We start from the raw sequence: 22,290 nt of genomic DNA, 5'->3' as shown, positions 1-22,290 counted from the left end.
AACTAGGTGGCGCTATAGAGCTCGTCCAAGATTGTCATATCCATGGGTTCAGAATAGAAGCTTCATCATATCCATTGAATTTCAGTGAGATTGGACAAGGAATGTGCACGTGAGAGCAACTTTTGTGTGCATGGCGAGATGCCCAATTTTGCCGCTCTGTCACGACCACACCCCCGCATTGAAAGTTATGTTTTTTGTCAGAGTAAACTTCAATGGCTTTTCAACAGGTGGATGTTATTTTCAGGTGTGTCGGCTCATCCTACTCAGAGCAGTGATGCTCCAAGTAAAACATGTCATTTCATCTTGCCAGCAGGTGGCGCTACACTTTTTCCGGATTCTTTCACTGCAGATGTGTTCAGAGTCAGACTACAATCATGCATATCAATTTTGGATCAGATTGGAATATGCATGGCTGAGTTATGGCCATTTTTCTTTTCATGGCGTGTTTTCGAAACAACGTCAAATTTCTACGCGCCGCCACGGCCACAAACTTCTGTAAAAACTTAAAAGCTTCGCAATTTAACATCAGACATGTGTTTAGTTTACAAAACCAAAGTTTGGAGTCATTGTTCACAAATCTCTAGGAGGAGTTCGTTCTAGAACGAGGCCTGCAAATGACCAAAATACAGCAAAAATGACATATTGACATCAATATAGCAGACTTCCTGTGCAACTGACAGCTTGGTCCCAAGAGACTTTTTTGTAGGTTTCCATCTGTTGAACATGTCCTGTAAATATCAAGCTTGTATGTTAAAGAACATGGCGGGGCTCGCGAAAACAAACATTGTAGGTGGCGCTATTGAGTCATTTTTGTGCACCCATGCGAGCGCTGTATATCTAAGGTGGAGATATGTAAGAGACATCTCATTCTGAAATCTCAGCCTCGTGATACAAACGGTTGATTTTTTATGAATTTTTAATTATCTGACTGCAACGCAATCAACCACTTCCTGTTTGGCGGTGGCTTGCGCAAGCACCGTCAGGTGTACGCCCATGAAACTTTAAACAATGAGAGAAGACCCTTGTGAGTATCTCCTGTTGTAATTTTATGAACGTCTGACAAAGCACAGAGAAAAGATAGGTCAAAATGTGACAAAAAATGTATTTGTTTATATCTAGGTGGCGCTATGGAGCTCGTCCAAGATTGTCATATCCATGGTTTCAGAATGGAAGCATCATCATCTCCATCGAATTTAAGTGAGATTGGACAAGGAATGTGCACGTGAGAGCAACTTTTGTGTGCATGGCGAGACGCCCAACTTCGCCGCTCTGTCACGACCACACCCCCGCATTGAAAGTTATGGCTTTTTGTCAGAGTAAACTTCAATGGCTTTTTAACAGGTGGATATCATTTTGAGGTGTGTCGGCTCATCCTACTTGGAGCAGTGATGCTCCAAGTCAAACATGTCATTTCCTCTTGCCAGCAGGTGGCGCTACACCTGTTCCGGATTCTTCCACTGCAGATGTGTTCAGAGTCAGACTGCAATCATGCACATAAATTTTGGATCAAATTGGATTATGCATGGCTGAATAATGGCCATTTTTCTTTTCATGGCGTGTTTTCAAAATGACCTCGAATTTTGACGCGCCGCCACGGTCACAAACAACCGTAAAAACTTAAAAGCTTTGCAATTTAACATCGGACATGGGTTTAGTTTACAAAACCAAAGTTTGGAGTCATTATTCATAAATCTCTAGGAGGAGTTCGTTCTAGAACGAGGCCTGCAAATGTCCAAAATGCAGCAAAAATGACATATTGACATCAATATAGCAGACTTCCTGTGCAACTGACAGCTTGGTCCCAAGAGACTTTTTTGTAGGTTTCCATCTGATGGACATTCCTTGAAAAAATCAAGCTTGTACGTTAAAGCATGTGGCGGGGCTCGCCAAAACAAATTTTGTAGGTGGCGCTGTCGAGCCATTTTTGTGCACCCATGTCAGTCTCCCATAAAATATAAAATTTTTCGCGACTCCTGATGTGTGTGCGAAATTTGGTGAGTTTTGGGGTATGTTAAAGGCCTCAAAAAGGCGACTGTTCCGTCGGAAGAAAAATAATAATAATAATAATCCGAGTAAATACAATAGGGTCCTTGCACTACGTGCTCGGGCCCTAATAATAATAATAATAAACCTAACAGATACAATAGGGTCCTTGCACTCCGTGCTCGGGCCCTAATAATAATAAACCTAACAGATACAATAGGGTCCTTGCACTCCGTGCTCGGGCCCTAATAATAAACCTAACAGATACAATAGGGTCCTTGCACTCCGTGCTCGGGCCCTAATAATAAACATTCGAATTACAATAGGGTCCTTGCACTCCGTGCTCGGGCCCTAATAACTGCAATATGCATTTGTAGAAACATTTTGTTTAAAACAAAGTACAAACAAGGCCTAAAAGAAGTAAAAGATTTATGGCAAAGAAGTTCATTTCCTGATGAGGTTTTTTATTTTTTTAGCAGAATGCAAATGTTTCCTTTCATGAATATTTTACCAAATAAAGGCCTAAGCATTCCCCTTTACCAGAGATCCAGACCTAAATACATTAAAAACTGATTCTTTGAAGGGGTTTCTAGAGGCTGAGAAACAGTCTTCACCGACAGAAAATGCCTTTTATCAGTTCCTGGTCCCTGGATGGACACCCACTGTAGCTAAGAAGACTATATCCTCAACCAAAATGATCCTCAACGCTGTCTTCTGATCACATTCCCATCACTGTTTCACTTCAGGCTTGAGTCTCACTTCAGAAGAAAAAAACCTTAAAAACATTTAACACAGTTTGTCTGAAAATTTAGAGAAAAGGGTTGAGCAAACCAGTGACCTCAAAATTCCAACTAAAAGACATTTCTTGCTGACCATGCAGATCAGATTGTGCCGATGAGGCTCGAATGTTTGTATTGTTTTGCTTTTCCCATCAATCAGCAGATGCTGCAGCCATATGAGGGTTTCTGCTGCCGCACTCACAGCTGCAGATAGCAGCACACTGGTTTATTCATGAAAACCCAACACACTTCTGCAATTACACTTAAGTTTAAAAACAAGCAATGCTTAATATGCTATAATATGGGGAAAAAACTCCAAGGAACTAGACTTAGGCACAAACGTGCAAACATATTTAAATTTGGCATCACTGTTTATTTAGACCAGGGGTCCCCAAAATATTGATCGCAATTGGCCGGTTAAATGTAAAGGAAGTGGGTATATTGCGGGCCATCAAAACTAAATAAACCAGAAAATTTTTTTAAAAATGCCTTCAGCCAAACATTATGTTCACAATTAAGAATGTCACTTAATTGACATGCAGAACAGCCAACCAAACATCTTCTAATACAGACACCACTCCACACGTGGGTTCAACAACTTAAGTGCCACACTCTGCTAGCAGTTACAGAGATTTTCTTCCTGCTAAACTGCTTTTTTATGTTTAATTTGTCCTGTCCAACAGCTGAGCATACGGATAAGAACTAAAGGCCTCTTGATTTGGACATATTTTACTGTTACAACAGGGGTTATGAATCTTCTTACACACAAGGTGTACATTTGTGTAAACCCCTTGTGTAATTTAGGCTAAACTTTGTTTATTTGAATTTTAATTATATTTGTAGCTGTTTTTTGTTGGACCGGACAGAAAAGAAGAGGAGGGAAAAAGAGAGAGGGATCTTGGGGGGGAGGGGGGGGCACAAAAGAAATAGGGGGGCTAAGGAAACAGGGGGGTGATTATAGAAAGGGGGGTAGAATTATAAAGCAACAAGCAATGGGGTGAGACCCGTCCACACATGCTACGAGCCCGGAGTTCTGAGTATTCCCCCTTCCAAATCCCAGGCACGGACCAGTGCCCCCCAAGGGAGACCCGCCCCATGCTAACCCTGACCCTAACCACCGCTGCCCAGGAGGAGGACACCCAAGAGAAGAGCATTGTAAACATGGCCCAACCAGGAATTTTGGAGAGTCCCAGCACTCTAGGGCAAGGACCAGAACCCAAACCACAGGGACAGAGACACCCGCAGGCTCAGATGTGATGTGATCCCCGGCTCATGGTCTTGCCAGAGGACCCCCAGATCCCTCTCCCTGCACGGAGAGAGGGCCGCCGGGCCCAGGAAACCAGCAACCCAAGGACAGATTGCTGAGGGACCAGTTCTCTCTGCCAGGGATGGGGTAGGGACAGACGATCAGAGGTCTCACCTTCCTTGTGTAATGTATGTGTGTTTGTTTGCGTGTGTGCGTGTTGGAGTGTTTATTGTTGTGGGGTAAAGGGTGAGTGTACTGATTGCTCGCCCAACAGTGGATGAAGCTGCTAGTCTGCCTTATTTTTTCTCAACAATAACCATACGTTTCTTCAAGCGGACCTTCATTATTGTTGACTGTTGGACATTAGACCGGACTCCAGTGCAGGTAGTTATCCCAAATAATGTTTGAAACTGCAGCTATGCTCTGCAATTTTTCTGCTTTTTAAAAACAAATTGAGTTCTCCAAGGTTTCATTCAAGCCGTCCTCAGTTTTGCTCCAAAAAAACATTACTAACTCGTATGTAAAGGACAGATTTACGACCTCCTATAACAGCATTTTCAAACAAAAGATGTCCTTGTGAGGCAGCTTCTGATCCCCTTTAATGCTGACAGAACAAAGGTGGTTCACAGCCGCATTAGTGGAAACCAAAGACCCGGTATGCGCCCACACAAACTGCTTATCATCCCAAAACCCAAAGTCTGCCTCCGTGCTTACAAAGAGGACACATTTGCAACAAAGGTGCATAATTACTGGCACTTTCAAAGGGAGTAGAATTAATATGGAAACGGAATAATTTTGTAACTGGAACTGGTGACTCTGAATGTCATGTTAAAAGAAAATGACAGGGAATGTTAAACGTCCCAAACCTGTGGTGTTCGTAACAGCGTGGCTGTCACGTTCCACCTCCACGTTGGAACATTACCGACTCTAATTTTCTCTTTTTTTTTTTTTTTAACTGACCTACTTTCCCCATTCGAGCTTTGGAAGTTCTTTCTGACGGTATTTTGAAGCTTTGGCCAACCGGTCCTGGAACAGTTCTGGGACAATTACTTTAAACTGAAAAGTAGGTCACACACTTATTGCGCTAGACTGCTTAATGAAGAGAAACATAGAGGGGATTCTTGTCATATTTTTTTTAAAGTTTTAAACCTCTGAAACCTTAAGAATTATAGCAAAAATGGAAGCACCAAATTTGTTACTAGGAGCTGTTTGTCCGCCAACCAATTTATGAAGAGAAAACTGCTGTGCAGCAGCTCAGTGCTCATAAAAATGCTGGAAGAACCATGAACCTCCTTCTCCATGGTCTTCCCATCTCCAACTGGATTCGCTTCTGCAGCTCATGTAAATTTGACATTGAAGTGATCACAGAGCTTCCCTCAAACACGACAGTGACCGCCGTCAGTCGGTGATCTCTAAACTGATCTGACAGACAGCGCCATTCCCCTCCCGATGACCTGTCACACCTCAGAACCTGACCATTGCTGCTGCTCTTGAAAAGCCTGCGTCCATCGTCTGTTCCCCGACGGTCCTCTTCAATGTCACAGTGGTCCAACTGGTGACAGACCAGCAGCTGGATTTTGTCAGAGACTCATTTCTATAGAAGTCGACCTTAATGCCTTTGATCCTTTTCCGAATCCTTATTTTCGTCCTCTTTTCTGTATTTTCAATAAAATTTGAGCCTCATTTTGGATGCCTGGCATGAGATTATTTACATCTTTGGGTCTTTTGTGTTTTACATCTCTGCAATGATTTTAGTAAATTTAATTTTTATTGGCAGTCTATTGCACCATACGACCACCCACACAGTAGAGTAAAACACACATTAAATGAAAAAACAAGTAAATAAGTGAAGTAGTTGGGCATTCAGTATGCAATGCTCCCCCCCCCGCACGCACACAGACACACACACAGCAGTGTTGTGGCAGTGGCTACGAAAGACCTCCTGCATCTCTCTGTGGAACTCGGCAGTGAGCGAAGGCAGTTGCTGACAGGACTCGTCTGATCAGAGAACACTGGCGGTGGCTGGTGTCCGCCAGGATGCTCTTCAGCTTTGCCAGTATCCTCCTCTCCACCACCGGTGGTACATGTGATGTCTTTGTCACAACTGCCCTAACAGGCGGATACGGGCTGCTCGCAGGTGAAAAAGGGGCAAACCTATCCCTGTATGCAGGAAAATTTTAGGACTGTAGGCCACTTGTGGAGCACACATGTTCATGCATATTTTTTCCATGAGCATGCTGTGAGCGACAGTTCATAGGCAACACCTACACAACATGTAAGAGTGTGTAAGGGTGAAGTACGTCATACAGATTGTTTTATTTTTTTCAACCATCCTGAACCCTGTGCACTGCACAAGGAGCCTGCTACTGCTATTTAATTGATAAGTGCGCGCTCCTTGCGTGCGCCATCCTTACTGCCTGACTGTTAGAAATGAGGATATTAGACAGAGTGTCGTTTGTGTGTTCATCCTACAGACACATATGTATCCCCTGCACACCGTATGCGTGCAGGATTTGTGCACGGTCAGAAAAGAGCCAGTAAGTGTAACTCACTAATAATAGTGTGGCATAGGGGCACCGTATGACAGCATCACTCATGGGTCATAGGTGTGTGTAATGCACACATCAGGCTCGGAAACGCATGTTATGTCGACCACTTTTAATAAAAGTCTATGTAATAAACACGCGTACATGCATGTTTCACGGTTCTGCGTTCACGCCTTCAAGGGGGTTAGAAAGTTAGTTTTCGGGCTTTACGTACAAAATGTATGTCAATGGAACACGTGTTGAAAATGAACCCAGGTTGAACTTTGACCAATCAGGGACTCAGCTGTAACTCAGCTTTTGTAGTGACATATGGATGGCGTCCTTTTCAAAATACGGAAGTGCCAACCGTTTAAAAATTTATCATGAAGGTAAAAATAATAATTCCTGTGTTTGTGCCCAGCTGGAACCATATGACACCAAGTGTTTCATATATTGGAATCGAACTGTGAAAGATAAGCCAGGAGCAAGATTCAAAAGATTTGCACCAAGCCTCTTTCAACTGTAGGTACATGCGCTAGTCGGGTAGCAACAGTACAGTTTGAGGACGTAATGCTAGAAGCACCGTTCAAGAAACCATGTTCAAGAACCCACATATGCCTGATGTAAACTTAGCGTAACTTACATTATCCATACGAACGCTTCATTATATACTCAACACACATACGTGACAATGCTATGTTCCATGAGGTAGCTGCACAAGCCTCAAGAGAACTACAAGACACACCTACGCTCCCCTTAAGATGCGGCCTCTCCTCTCTTTGACCCTTTATGGCCCGGGCAACGCAAAAACCTCCAGCAACCCCCCGTCTGAGTGAATGTGAATAAGTCTCAAAGAAGTGAAGGTCAGGCGGTCTTGTGGTGTGGGGATGGTTCTGTATGATAAAACAAATGGCGTACAAACATGTGCAGAACTCAGGAAAAGAGCCTCAGCCTTGGTGATCCTGCCCACTTTAACACTTAGGCTTCCATTCTGTCTTGAGGGGTTCCCCAATGTCTAAACCCTCTGTCTGAAATAAATATGATTCCCTGCCCCTACAAACCAAGTGTGCAGTACTGTGTCAGTGTGAAAACAACCACAGATCAGCAAAATTAATGTAGTTCAATGGTCCCCCCCCCCCCCCCCCAGTCCTGTTTATTACTACCTCTCTGCTAAAAAGTGTGTGTGAGTCCTGTCCAGAGACCACACAGCTGCAGCATCGCTGCGGCACAGAACTGCGCCCTGTGTCCAATGAAGCACCCTCAGCCTCCTCACTTCACTTTTACCTGCAGACTGAAGGTTGGCAAGCGCTAACTTTTAAGCCCTTGAAGGCTGATTGCTGCTGTCCTGCTCAGCCAGTGACTCTCTCCATGCACACACATCTGAGCACCTTCTGGTTGCTCTGCAGTCTGGGGGTGTTGAAAGCCCACAAAACACTGATTCATGTTTCACACATACATACACACACCCTAACATGTTACCAGCCACAGTTGGAGCACAGCAAGCTGTTTACATGAGCCTGCTTCTCCCTGTGCTGCAGTAGAGCCTGTCTCTGTGTATGTAGGATCTGAGCTGCACAGACATAATAAGGCCTGTTCATCCACCCACAGCCCTCCACACAAACACACACTCACACACACAGACAGTGCAGGTAGTCAGCATTTTGCTGCATCATGCCTTGAGATTGCGGGAGAATCGGTGGGAGGGCTGCCACACACTCCACTGAAACAAATAAATCCAGTTCTTTTCCAAATTATAGAGCTGGTCAATCTTTAGATGTCACTACAATAGAAAATATTTTAGAAAAGGAAACATCAAAGAAAGACATGAAAAGCATTTTTGTTTCTTTCTTGAGAACAAAACTCAGCCTTCTCTCACTCACTTTGTGTTCAAGTTAGAAAACACAGATCCATTCATACTGGATGTGTGTGTCACATCAAAAAACCTCCACCTTCAGCTCCACTTAACCACTTCTCATTCAGGAACAACACGTACTCTTAAGACACTTATTCCGCCAAGTTTTCCACAGAACTGAACCTTAAACCAAAACAATATTCACATCAATGCCATTTATTTTTATTTAACCTTTATTTATCCAGGCAAGACAAATTAAGAAAGGAAATTCTAATTTTCAACTCGAGACCTTTTGAGAAACAAAAATAATAATTATAAAAATATGATAAAAAAAGAAAGAAAAAGTTGCAGGAGTGACATAGAACAAAAATCAGGACAAAACAGCAGTAGCACAGACAATCATTAAAATAATAATAATACTACAATCATTAGAATCATAAAATTAAGGTAAAGCAACGTTTCACTTTAAAATGACAACTAGGATTCTTTTTAAAAACTGAAATATGTCCTTCCTAAGGTTTTTTTTTGTAAATTATTCCAGTCTCTTGGTGCTGCAGATCCAAAGGATAAAGAACCCAAAGAGAGTTTGATATAAGGAATGTTAACAGAAACAGTTTTCCAGACCGGGTGTTGTACATGTGGGATAACATGTGCAAAAGCTGGCTCAAATGAGGAGAAAGGTCAAGGAGAGTTTTGTAAATTAACAGCAACCAGTGGATTTTACATCGAGTTAACAAGGAAGTCCAATTTAGTGAAGAGTATAGGGATGAGTGGTGGGTTTTGGAGGGAGCATTTGTTATAAAACGAATGGCAGAATGGCGCAAATTTTTATTAGCTGATCTTCAAATGACATCATCATAACCAAACAAGGGGAGGATGGTCATTTGGACCAATGTTTTTCTTGCGGAGTAAGTGAGAAAGGAACGCATTCTGGTCAATGTGGACGCTGTCTTGCCAGATTCCAAGGTATTTATACTCTGTGACTTGATCTAGAGGAGTGCCATTGAGTGTGTTTTATTGTATTTTACCATGATTTTTATCTTGCAAAGGTGCTATACAAACAAAGTTTATTATTATTATTTGTGGAGATATCGGGAGGATCTGAAGAAACATGTCCCTTCTTGCCAAAACATCCTACTGGAAGTAGCCATCAGAAGATGGTTCACTGTGGTCATTAAGGGATGGACATGGTCAGCAACAATACTCTGTGGTGTTGGAACCATGGTCAGTTGGTACTAAGGGACCCAAAGTGTGACAAGAAAATATCCCCCTCACCATGACACCCCTACCACCAGTCTGAACCATTGGTACAAGGCAGGATGGATCCATGCTTTCATGTTGTTGATACAAAGTTCTGACCCTACCATCTGAATGTAGTCGCAGAAATGGAGACTCATCAGACCAGACAACATTTTTCAATCTTTTTTTGTCCAGTTTTGGTGAGTCTATGTGAATTGTAGCCTCAGTTTCCTGTTCTTGGCCGACAGGAGTGACACCCGGTGTGGTCTTCTGCTGCTGTAGCCCCTCAATGTTGGATGTGTTGTGCGTTCAGAGATGCTCCGCCCACAGAACTGCCACTTACTGGATATTTTCCCTTTTTAGACCATTCTCTGTTAACCCTAGAGATGGTTGTGGGGGAAAATCCCAGTAGATCAGCAGTTTCTGGAATGCTCAGACCAGCCCGTCTGGCACCAACAACCATGTTCAAAGTCACTTCAATCACCTTTCTCCTCCATTCTGATGCTCAGTTTGAACCACAGCAGATCGTCTGGACCAGGTCTAAACGCCTAAATGCACTTAGTAGCTGTCATGAGATTGGGTGATTAGACATTTGCAACAACGAGCGGTTGGACAGGTGTGCCTAATAAAGTGGCCGGTAAATGTTTGTCATAGACTGTTTATTAGAAAAAATGTTTTTCTCAATTCAAAACTAAGTAAACATCAGTTCTTTATTGTACAAAATAAAGAAGACACCATGCAGTTCTTGTTGATTTGATATCAGTTCCTCATGTAAAAATAGCAAACAACTTTAAAGGTGTTAAACGAGGTGTTGAACTAATTCATCATCCAAGCTGAGACAGCACATGACACAGAACTGTGAGGATTAAACTCAGAGGAATGTGACTCTGAAACAGTAAACATTTTTGACAAATGCCTGGTTGACTTGCAGAAACAGCTTGCTGTCAGCTTATCAGCACAAAGACTGTAGTAGAAGGGAGGAAGGATGAAGCCAGATTGAGAATATGCTGATGTGTTGAAAGAGGTAGTAAAATGGAAAGACTCCCTGACTGTGCCCGTGGGACAACCTCTGTTCAGAAAACTCAGGTCTCACAGCACCAAAGATTTCCATCCATCCATTTTCTGAACCCATTTTGACAATTCAACATCACGGGGATGCTGGAGCCCACCCAGCTGTTGTCGGCCAAAGACGGGGTTCACCCGTTGACCCTTCACCAGTCCATTCCAAGCTCACTGGAGAATCAGTTTTTCAATTCAGGAAGAAAATCAAAACCTCTAAATGATTATATTTTTGCCCAAAACGTTCTTTAAAAACCATCTGCTATTATTCAAAATGGGACTTGGTTAAGTAGCATTTAATTACACCACAAGTCAAGTTTTAGAACCCTTCAATGTTTGGAGTTTTTCTGTTGAAAAGTTTTCAGAGTAGGATGTGTATGTAGGATCTATGCTTGTTGCCCTCTCAACTGGAAAAAAAAATGAACAACTGGTGTTACAAAATGAATATGGTTTATACTCTAAGCTTTAGGTTTATCAAGGTTTCCCCCCTTCACAGATGGAACAGCTAAATGCAATCACAGCATTCTTTCATCCACAGATTTGGAAACTGCAGTTTTCTGGATTGCTCAAAATAGGTATAGTTGAAATGGCTTCATATACATGCAATTGAATCGGTTAGTTCAAAAGAGGCTCAAGTCCAAGAGCCTTGTTTTTCCAGGAAATGATTTTCATTGCGTGGCTTAAAGGGAGGCTACACCAAATGATTGATACTTTACCCATATTTAGCACCAGTTCATAGCTTACAAATGCTATATGAAGCCCCTCACTTTCATCATTTCAGAGGACTAGCAAACTAAAGTCTCTGGACTTGAATTAAACAGGGGCGCTGCCATATTGGATAACTAGTGCTGCCATCTATGGGATAAAGCTAAACCCATGCAAGAGAGGCCCAAGTCCAGAAAAATTGCACTTAATGCATTTTAAATGTCAAGCATAGTCAATACATACCTAGTCAATACATACCATACATAGTCAATACATTACCTACAACTAGTGTACCTCCCAGTACACTACCTGTAAATGCACACAGTTGGTTCACGTTGCTTTAAACAACCTGCACCTTATTTTCACATATTTATTGTTTTCACATTTTATTATTTATCATTACTTAGAGATTAGGCCTGTTTCTTTGTTGTGCATCTGCACTTTACTGTTGTTTATGTCTACGCACGGGACAGTGAGAAACATAATTTCGATTCCTTTGTATGTCAAGCACATGTGAAGAAATTGACAAATAAACCTGACTTTGACTTTGACTTTGACTTTGACTTTGACTTTGACTTTGACTACATTACAACAGACTTGGGACTTTTTTGCACATAATCAGATAGCTTTTCCCTTGAAGACCATAGAACATATATCTCTATTTTGAAGAATTGTGGACTTGGGCCCCTTTTGAACTAACCGATTCAATTGTACGGATGTAAAATTCCAATTACTGTTAATAGAATAGAATAGAATAGAATAGAATAGAGGTTACAACCCGAACAAGATCAGACATACAACAGAAATACACACACACACACAGTTCAGGTGACAGGTCATGTCACATTTAGCAACGCTGGGGCGATTCCCATCCGGTGGTCTTGCGACTAGTGCAACCTGACTGATTACAAATCGCTATGAAATTTAAACCAGGCCTAAGGCTTTATCAGCCTCTAATAAACATAAACAGTTTAAAGTTGCTCATGTGTTTTCTACCAAAAAGCCTTTTTTGTTTCATCAAAAAAACTTTTCAGTTTTAGGTAGCTTTAGGTAACCATCTTTTTAATGCTGACATTTTCACTACTTACTCTTCAAAAGTACCACCATAAACTGGAAAAATGACCCGGATAATTGGGATTTCTAAAACTTTCAAAAGTTCCCCAGATTCCAAAGTTTACAGTCACATGATCCCATTCATCTCTTCACTCAAAATGCACCAGGAATGTTGGACATCAAGGCAGGATTTGAAATAACTCTTCAAGTAGTCTTAATCCCGAGTAGCCTTTTCAGGTAGAATTTAAATGACACCAATCTCAAAGACCCTCATCTCTGGCCTGTAAGGATAAAGTGAAATTCTCCATGGGTACACAGACAGAAAACACACAAACTCTGTCAGTGAGACCTGATGTTGAGGAGAATCCAGAGAAAAATCACCAATCTAGATGGCATCTAAGGAAACTTAAACCCAAAAATAGTTGCTTGTTCTTCAGTGATGGTGAAAATGTGCACTTTTAGCGGTTTTGAAGCCTATGAAGAACATGCATCTGAGTATTCCTCAACCACTAAAACCAACAAGTGCAGCCATCTGCACTTTCTCCTTAAAGGTCTGAAATCTGTGTGGCTGCACGCAGCTCGACCTCTTTCAACCACGGCCGAGCCACAGATGCATCATGTAGTGACTCATCCTTTCTTCCCGTGGAAGCTGCTGAACCTCGACTCGTTCCAAATGCAACTACCCGACTCACCGAGGAATTCAGAACATCCCAGCACGTCATTCTCCAGTAAAAATAATAAAACTGAATATGAGAGTTAGAAATTATTGTTCAAAACAGCAACAAAATCTGCTGCCTTTTCTAGTTTTACTGTAGACATTTGGTGAATGAAGCCAGTGTTACTCCATTGACTGGATATGAGAACTGGACTGAGTGACTCCCCCTCCCTCGCATTACAAACAGAAAGTATCCGCTGGTTCCAAGGAGCCAAAATCCCATAGACTTCAATAGAAAAATAAACATCTATTACTCAGTCATTTATTGGTCAGAATACTTATTCTTACTTTGCTTCCTATTTTTCTATGGGTGACAACACACTCACTCGCTCCAGTTCTCACACAGTCAATATGTCACTCCATGAACCAAATGCGCCATCATCAGGAAGCAGATCGTCTATGGTACTGACTTTATGTCCAAAACGGACATGAAGCTGCCAGATGGTGGAAACCAGAGCGAAATGTTAAGGTGCATGCTTCAAGATTTATCAATCTTTGTTTCAAAAGGCCCAGACAAACAGACAACAGAAAACAAATGTAGGATATTAAAAATCAAAAACAAGAAGAAGAGTAAAAATTAATCAGAAGATGTGATGTTGTGAGCATGTAAGTATTAGTTTTGTGTTTGAACATCTTTGTGGTAAAGAAGTTTCATTTGCATTTTTTTATGCTCAGTTGCAACTTTTGTTGTGAAGTATTTAGCAGCACAGCAACAGGAAAAACACATTGTTATGCTACTTCAATCTGCTGCTATCTGATTTGAACACAATTGAAAAACCAAACAGACAGCTTTATTAAAGTTGGTGCATACCTTCTGCTAATTCGAGTTCATGGGGATGATGATGGTGATCACAGCACTACTCAACCTTTTGACTGAACATGCTGAAGAAAGCCCGAGTGAGGAGTCAGGTTAGAACCCACTTGGATGTTTCCAGGCAACAGCCTCTCTCCTGTGGGATGGAAGCAACAATGCCGCTGAGTCAACTCCTTCAGCAATGCTCGCCAGCAGCCCTCATGACTCAGTTTCTGTCTTTTCTTCCTGACTCCCACTGGCAGAGCAGAGAGCTAATGAAGCAGCGCACTGCTGGGTGTGGAGGCTGAACTCCCAGCTGCATCAGCAGGCTGAGGAGGGCTCCTCCAGGTACTGACTGGAAGCTGCAGCGTGGATCGCCAACGTTGACAGCTGCAACACGACTGTCTGCAGCAAAGCATGTGCATTACACAACAGAACTGCAATGAGAGGAAGTGCTCGAAAATCTGGATTTGCAACCCAGCAATGCAGCAAACAGTCTCTGAGATGAGTGTGCAACACGCTGCTGTTTTTCAGAGATTAAGGTCTATGGGAAGTTAGCTGTAACAGTGCTCCCTTACAGGTGAGCCCATTTTATACAGCTTTTACCACTGGATATCTCATCAACAGCTGAGTCCAGCATAAACTCCCCATTTAAAACAAGTTTCAGGCTAACGATCCATGACAGAAAAAAAAGGATAAACATGTTTCTAGCAGCTGATGAATCCCAATGTAGACCCAGTTTTTATATATTTGTTACTTTGTGTTTAGGGAAATTATGTCATGTGCTCACTGGAGTCTGTTTGTGCCTTACTCAATGACATGTTCTTCCATTCAGATCATTATAGTTAATGTATTTATCACAGAAAAACTAAGAGTTAATGAAAGAGCATCAACAAAAGCTTCATCCCCTTGTCGTTTAGTTTATATTCCACCTAAACTGTTCAAGATTTTTCTTCTAATCTGCATTTTACCATTAAAGATCAACTCAGATGAAAATGTCTGTTTTTGGTCCTTTTTAACAGGTTCTTGTGGCATTTTTCACAGAATAGAGGACATATTTGAAGAAAATCAGCTTAAAAATGTATTTCTGAGGATTTCTTTATTCAAATCTTTGTGAATCAGGAGCAGATGAAAACATTCTGTTGGAAAAAGGTGGTATTTGTGACGTAGAAAATATACAGGATGGGCCAAAGTCCCCCTGCTCCGCTCTATTCTGATGCATCCACTGTACGTCTTTGTTTTCCTCGTCTGAGCTGGAATCAGAATCTAAACTGTACGGCTGGATAGCTCAGATATTGCTCGCCATTTTTGTTCCACTGCTATTGTTAGGTTGAGGTTGTAAGTAGCTGTAAGGTAGCGGGAGAGCATGTAAACAGACACCTCTCAGCAACAGGGAGGGAAAGGGGGCGCCCATAACACAGAGGTGTCTGCAGAAACCTTTTTCCAAGAAACGACACAGATTTTCTGATTTTGGCCAAAAATGACAATCAAAATTAAAAGACCACTGGGAAAGCTTTTGCAATAGATAAAAATATGAATGGAGTGGGGACTTTAAATGTGATCAATTTTTAATACGCTTTCAAATGTTTTTTAAGGGTCTTGTTTTTGAAACAGGGCTGTGGACAAATTAAAGATCAGCTTTCTCATCTCTTCTTTACCACCATAGTTCCTGTAAAAAGCATCACCTGTGTGAGCACATGTAGAGAAATGAGCTTTTTGAGTTTCAGTCAGAATTCAGAGAACAGAAAGGATTGTGGAAACCATCAACCTCCTCACACTAACTAACACTAAGGGTTCTGTGGTTTTGTTCGGTTTTTGGTCATGTTCTGAGTCGCCCTCAGTCACGCTGGTTCAAGGTTCATCATGATCCACAGTACTCATTTTAGTTAATTGCCCTCAGCCTATTTAAGTGTCTGGTTTTCAGTTCATCCTTATCAGGTCATCTGCTCTGTTGTGTCACCTCTTGTTGCTCCATTGATTTTGTCTTTTTCAGTTTGTTTATTAAATACTTTATTTTCTGTCGCCATGCCTGGTCTCCTGCATTTTGGGTCCTCCAGCACCAGTTCCTGACAAACACCACTTGTGTCTGTGTCTGATCTTGTAGATCAAATTCCAGCAATTGATTTGAACTAATGGTAACCAATTCTGTCTAATAATAGAAGATGTAACTGGTTACACTGGAGATGCTGATCTGACAGATTCCTGCATCGTTAAGTTAGAAAGCAGGTTCTGGACAAATGGTCATTAACTTTTGAACAGCAAAAGTAATAAATCTGCGCAGACAACAAGACACTTTCATTCCCTGATCAAGCTGGTTTCACTTTCTGATACAGGTTTCAGTTAGGAGAACCAACAAATCCCTAAAACACTAGAAGTGTCTTAAACATTCACCTTAGAGCATAATTCACATACAATTAAGTCCATCAGGTTTTAAACATAAGATTTTATAAAAGGATTACAGAAGCAGATTGTCTTAGGAGTAAAGATGAACAGTGGCTCCCTCATCTATGAAGGAGTTCTCTGCACTTACCAAAGCCACTCATGATCTCTCTGCTTGATTCAATACTTTTCACTCTATATATTTAGCAGCTCCATGGCCCCTAAAGGGCTACAGCAAGTTCTGAAGATGGATGGAAAGCGTCCACAGCTTATTCTCCAAACCTATGCAGATGATTCTCTGCTTTAACTATTAGTTGAATCAGATGAAACAAGCAGCAAACTAGATTGCAATAAAAAAGAACAATCCAATACTGACTCCTCACAAACTGCATGACCAAATCTGACCTCATGTCTTCCTTGTTTTTTTCAACATATTCATTCACTCTCAGTCAATTGGATCATTAGTCATTCCTAGACTCGTTCACATCTAGAGTTGGAGGCAGAAGTCCCTGCTTCATTTCAAGAAAAAGAATCATCTCCAGCTTTGGACTTAAATTCAAACTTTTACTTAAACCAAAATTTATTCTACAACCCAACACTTCAGCCAAAGTTTCATGGAATTAAAATACTGGATCAAGTAAACAGGATTGATTCTTTGGTTTGATTTTTTGGTAAAAGCAAAAGAAAAAACAAACAGAAGACAATTATCCTTACCAGATAAATCGCTAATTCATGTCGAAGGTTCTAGCAGACGTACAGTAGTTCTGCTTTGACTGAACATCCATGAAGACGGTAAACACTTCAATGCACCTGGAATAAACATGTCAGCTGTGTGACGGTGTTTGTAATCCTTCAGACAGACAGAAGAATGTCTCTTTGGGATAGCAGCAGTGATGTTGAATAAACTCTTTTTTTAATTAAACTGCAAACCAATAACTCTAAAACAGTGAGAACAAAGACAGAAAAAAGAAAAAGGTTGAAATATAAGAAAATGAGTGTTGGAATCAACAAACACGTGTTTGAAAATATCTGCAAATCAAAAGTCAGATCATTAAAAGTAGGTTATGATCCATAATATGAGAATTTAAATACTATTAAATTCACTTGGTTGTAATGAGGCTTTTTAACCAACCAGGAGATGCAGATTGTGGAAAATCTAATTTTTCTGCAGATCAAATGCAGAACTGAACTGAAAGAGTTGAGCTGGGTGGTGACACTGTTGGTCACATCAATCATCATAAGGAAAAATCTCAAATATTATTTGGACTGACGGTAAAGCAGAAACTGCCCACTTTTAATCTGATGTTTTTTTCAAAAACATGTAAAATGCTTCTTAACTGCACCCAAAGATGAGAGCAAACACCAAGCCGTGACGCAGAATGAACCACAGCAAGTGTTCATGCAGGTTTTGCTTAGAAAACCCCAACGGTCGGTCAGTTCTCTGCTGCAGCAGAAGGACAGAGACACACAGAGGAGGCGGACCATGATCACAGTTCTTCAACACAGGAGCTTCACAAAAACAGAAATCTGATCCACTGCTCAGCACAGGGTTTTCCCAGCATCCCTCACACCACTTCAGGGCTCAAAATGTCCTGCAAGGCATTGCTGAATAATATTTATCATGCTCCAACTGCTGCCAGCTGTTTCTATTAGAACAGCTGGATTTCTGGAGAAAGTGGAGGGAAAGAAACTGAGCCATTATGTATAGATAACATCACACATGTTTACATAGAGATGTATTACCTCTAAAGGAGCTTATTTTATGTTGAATGTCTGCCTCAGGTTTCAAAATCTGTAGACATACAGCAAATAAACTGCTGATAAAATCCCCAAAGGAAAAAAATCCCTGGAAGCATGTGTACATTTAGTTTTATTAATGCCAAGTTTGTAACCAAATACAGTGGGGCAAAAAAATATTTATTAGGCCACCAATTGTGCAAGTTCTCCCACTTAAAAAGCCTAGAGAGGCCTGTAACTTTCTCATAGGTAAACCAGAGACAAAATGAGAAAACAATCCACAAAAGAAATCACATTGTCTGATTTTTTAAAAGAATTTATTTGTAAATCATGCTGGAAAATAAGTATTTGGTGACCTACAAACAAGCAAGATTTCTGGCTCTCACAGACTTCTTCTGTAAGAGGATCCTCTGTCCTCCACTGGTTACCTGTATTAATGGCTCCTGTTTGAACTGGTTATCTATATAAAAGACATCTGTCCACAAACAGTCACACTCCAAACTCCACTATGGCCAAGACCAAAGAGCTGTCTTAGGACACCAGAATCAATATTGTTGACCTGCACCAGGCTGGGAAGACTGAATCTGCAATAGGTAAGCAGTTTGGTGTGAAGAAATCAACTGTGGGAGCAATTATTAGGAAATAGAAGACAAACAAGACCACTGAAAATCTCCCTCCATCTGGGGCTCCCTGCAAGATCTCACCCCATGGGGTCAGAATGATCACAAAAATCCCAGAACCACACGGGGGACCTAGTGAATGACCTGCAGTGACCTGGGACCAAAGTAACAAAGGCTGCCATCAGTAACACACTACACCACCAGGGATTCAAACCCTGCAGTGCCAGACGTGTCCCCCTGCTAAAGCCAGTACATGTGCAGGCCCGTCTATAGTTTGCTAGAGATATCATTCAAACTTCCACCAAAATTCAGGATGAAGACCATTGCTTTAAAGAAGCTTTCATCTTTGCAGCCATACTTCCCTATGCTATTACTATACAGCCCTACAAAGTTCCAATCAGGTGAAATGAGCTGTGGGTGGCGGCGTGGGTGTGCGTGTCTTAGATTGAAGTTGGTGACTGACTCAGCTGCATACTAACGGATGATGTAAACTTGCTATCAGCTGTGGGCATCATACAGCAGTTTGTTCCCCTTTCATTTCTCTTTTTTTAACTCCAACATTTGAGACCCACGGCTTCTTATCTTCTGCACACAGTAGAATCACGTTTTAAAGTTATATTTATTTATTCACACTTTTAAACTGGTTCCTCGGAAAGTTTTATGGTTAAAAGCCATTTCCCCATGAAGATGATGTGAAACGAAAGCCGACTAAAGAATTGTGCAAAACTGAGCAGAGGAGAAGGTAAATGAGGACAGAAACTGGAGGCAACAGGGTTGGGCTGAAGACACCGCTGACCTTCCAGCAGCAGCTGAGCTCAGTTCAGGTGTGTTTTTTTCTTATTACGGGCTGCTGCATCTGTCCATCATGTCACTCTTCTCCTTGAATGACATTTAAGCTGCAGCCTCTTTAGATGCAACACAGGGGAGAACTTTCATCCATAGCTTGGTTTAAACTGACACCTGTCCAGACCTCCCTTTATGTGAAAAGTTGAAGAACTGAGAGGCTGCAGAGGCGGCACACTGAGAGACAAACATCAAGTGAAAAGGCTGAAGAAATTGCAAAGACTGATAGTTGCAGAACAAACAACAACAACAACAAGCAGGCTGCTGCGTTAAAGAAAAAAAACACCCAACAGACAGCCTGACGCACCGAGGCGGCGCAGCGCGCACTGATTGCGCATTTTCCTAAAACCCGCATCCATCAGCCGTTGATGGATACATAAATCAAGACACGACGCAGACGGAGCAGGCGCGCAGCAGAGCGGCAGTCATGCAGCCAGCGTGGAGGAGGCAGGAGCGCAGCGTCTCCTCCTCCTCGGACCCGCCGAGGCTGCTGACGACGCCTCCGCGGCGCTTTCCTTACCAGTAGAGCAGCTTGTTGTTGAGGATGGCGGGCGTTTTTTCCGAGGCGCAGTTAATGCACCACATTGTCGCTGCTGCCGCTGAAGAGCGCCTCTCTACCGCTGTAACATTGAGCTTTGAGCCCGAGGACCGACCCTCCGCTTCACGCTCCCTCTCTCTCCCGCGCTCCTCGATGGCGCGCTCCCCCGATCTTCCTCGTCACAGACGCATCATCGTCATCATCATGATCATAATTATCACTCCTACCAGACCCTCGAGTTCTCCTCTTCGGGGTCTCTATTCTATTTCTTAGACCTTCTATTGGGATCCTCCACCCGAGGTAGGAGGTAACGACGTTTCACCAACTCAGGTACATTTATTCACAAAAAAGTGTTTGGCTTCAGCAGGTTTTCTGCTTTTATCCTGGATTTATTAAAAAAAAAAAAAAAAAAAAAAAACACACAGACATTTGTCTTAATTTGGAAAAGTTCCAAAATTAAAAACACACTTCATGTTAAAACTGTACAATACTCAAGTAGGTCTAGTCTTTTTTTATCTATTACGTTTCTACCCCTTACTTAAAAAAATAAATAAGCATTGACATAATATTCACGTTTGGCTACTCTTGCATGGAGCTACATTAGAATTAAAAACGAGAAATTGTTATAAAGCTTTACTTATAAAGGAATAATCAAAATATTGACTGCAAACAAATTTGAATTTGATCACATTGTTCTAAAATATATTTGTTTTAGCTTTAAAAATGTGGTATTTTAGCTAACAATTATTATTTGTTTTCTAATTTCTGAATACTATAGTGATATTACAGCTTACTACTTAAAGGCCGTGTCACACAGCCTCCATGTACATTTTGTGCATCTTGCACTGATGATTTATGGAACGGATTGGATGAAGGTTTGAAACAAAGCAAAAGATTACATGTATTAAAAAAACCTAAAAGAAGTCACTAATAGAACTTTATAAAAGCCAGAAATGATTAATAAAACAAAAAAAAGTCACTTTTGCACAGTTGGCATGCAGAATGTAATGTGAATGTTTTATACAAATCTGTAAATAGAAATACGTGCATCATCAGGTGTGTGAAAATTGGTCATGCATAAATATACGTGAGAAAAGTTGTGGTAACGTGACATTTTCACAGATGTATCACGACTGATGACGTGAAAATTATGGAAGAAGTACGAATAAACCCCGCAAACAACACGTTAATCAACACAGTACACGAACTGTGTGTAATAATTGTGCCGTTTATTTGCAATTAACTAGTGATTCTTGCATCAATTACGTAATTTTAATGTGCAACTATTCGTGTTCTGTTTGCCAGAGATGAAAGTCACAGATGTTAGCAGAAGAGGACTGTTAGGCTCAGCTTATAATATGATAGATACTTTTACCAACAGGCTCAACCGTGGAGCATCATTGGACTGGAATCAATTTCTGTTCTCGTGTCCTAATCCGTTCAGGTTTATGTCCATGCACAGGTGTTCTACATATCATCTCGTTCCTGTTGCTTTTGCATGCATCTCATTCTCCGTTTGTAATTGTCCACAAATTGCAACTTCTTGTTTTTCATTTGCACTTCCTGCAGCAGCCGCAGCATTTCCCATTTTTCACTACCATGGTTCCTAAAACTGCTAATAAAATGGTGGCACAGCTGTAATATGGTAATGCCCAGGCTTCAAAGTCCCACTAGGGTCATCTTTTAATCTAGTTATAGAGCGTTTCCCAGTGGTATTTCAATAGTTGTTTTTAGCCAAAATCAAAAAACCTGTGTCATTTTCTAGGACAAAGTTGCGGCAGTAGTTCATTATAAATTCCCCTCTCAGTTGTGGGCAGAACTGTTGGTGCGAAGTAAGCCCATCCCCGCTTCCCGACATCCTTCTACACTATGGCCTACTCGTTTACAGCCCCTCACACCCCCAACCTAACACTAGCAGTACAACAAAAAAGCGAGCAATATTGGAACTATCCAGCCGTACAGTTCAGATCCAGATTCCAGCTCAGACGAGAAAAACAAAGACGTTCATGGATCTATTTGTCTGACAGTAGATGATCAGAATTGAGCGGAGATGGGAACTTGTGGCCCGCCGTCCTCCATCATCAGAAAAATGCCACAAGAACATGTTGAAAACACAATTTTCATCGCAGTGTGTTTTTAAAGTGTGTGGGCTGGGCAGGTCTTTAGACAAGCTAATGTGGGTTTTCATGCAGAGATACCAAGCAGTCTGCTATACTAAAGAAGA

The 22,290-nt window shown here is 41.5% G+C and overlaps 1 protein-coding gene across 3 annotated transcripts in view; it reads right to left on the bottom strand.

Moving 5' to 3' along the window:
• Positions 1-22,290, bottom strand: part of LOC101166035 (IQ motif and SEC7 domain-containing protein 1) — a 255,764-nt gene that overhangs the window by 109,059 nt on the left and 124,415 nt on the right. Inside the window, exon 1 of one of the 3 annotated variants that reach the window (XM_078950122.1) lies at positions 20,049-20,250. The exons of the other annotated variants lie outside the window; for them this stretch is intronic. Coding sequence (XP_078806248.1) covers positions 20,049-20,113 — 65 coding nt within the window. The 5' untranslated portion in view covers positions 20,114-20,250. Of the gene's footprint in view, positions 1-20,048; positions 20,251-22,290 lie in introns of those variants that run through there. 3 annotated transcript variants of the gene reach the window in all.

This window comes from Oryzias latipes, chromosome 7 (assembly GCF_053564925.1).
Source record: "Oryzias latipes strain Hd-rR chromosome 7, Olatipes_Hd-rR_3.1".
Lineage (NCBI taxonomy): Eukaryota > Metazoa > Chordata > Actinopteri > Beloniformes > Adrianichthyidae > Oryzias > Oryzias latipes.
Note: the sequence above shows the minus strand (reverse complement) of the source record. Positions and strands in the feature narration are given on the sequence as shown.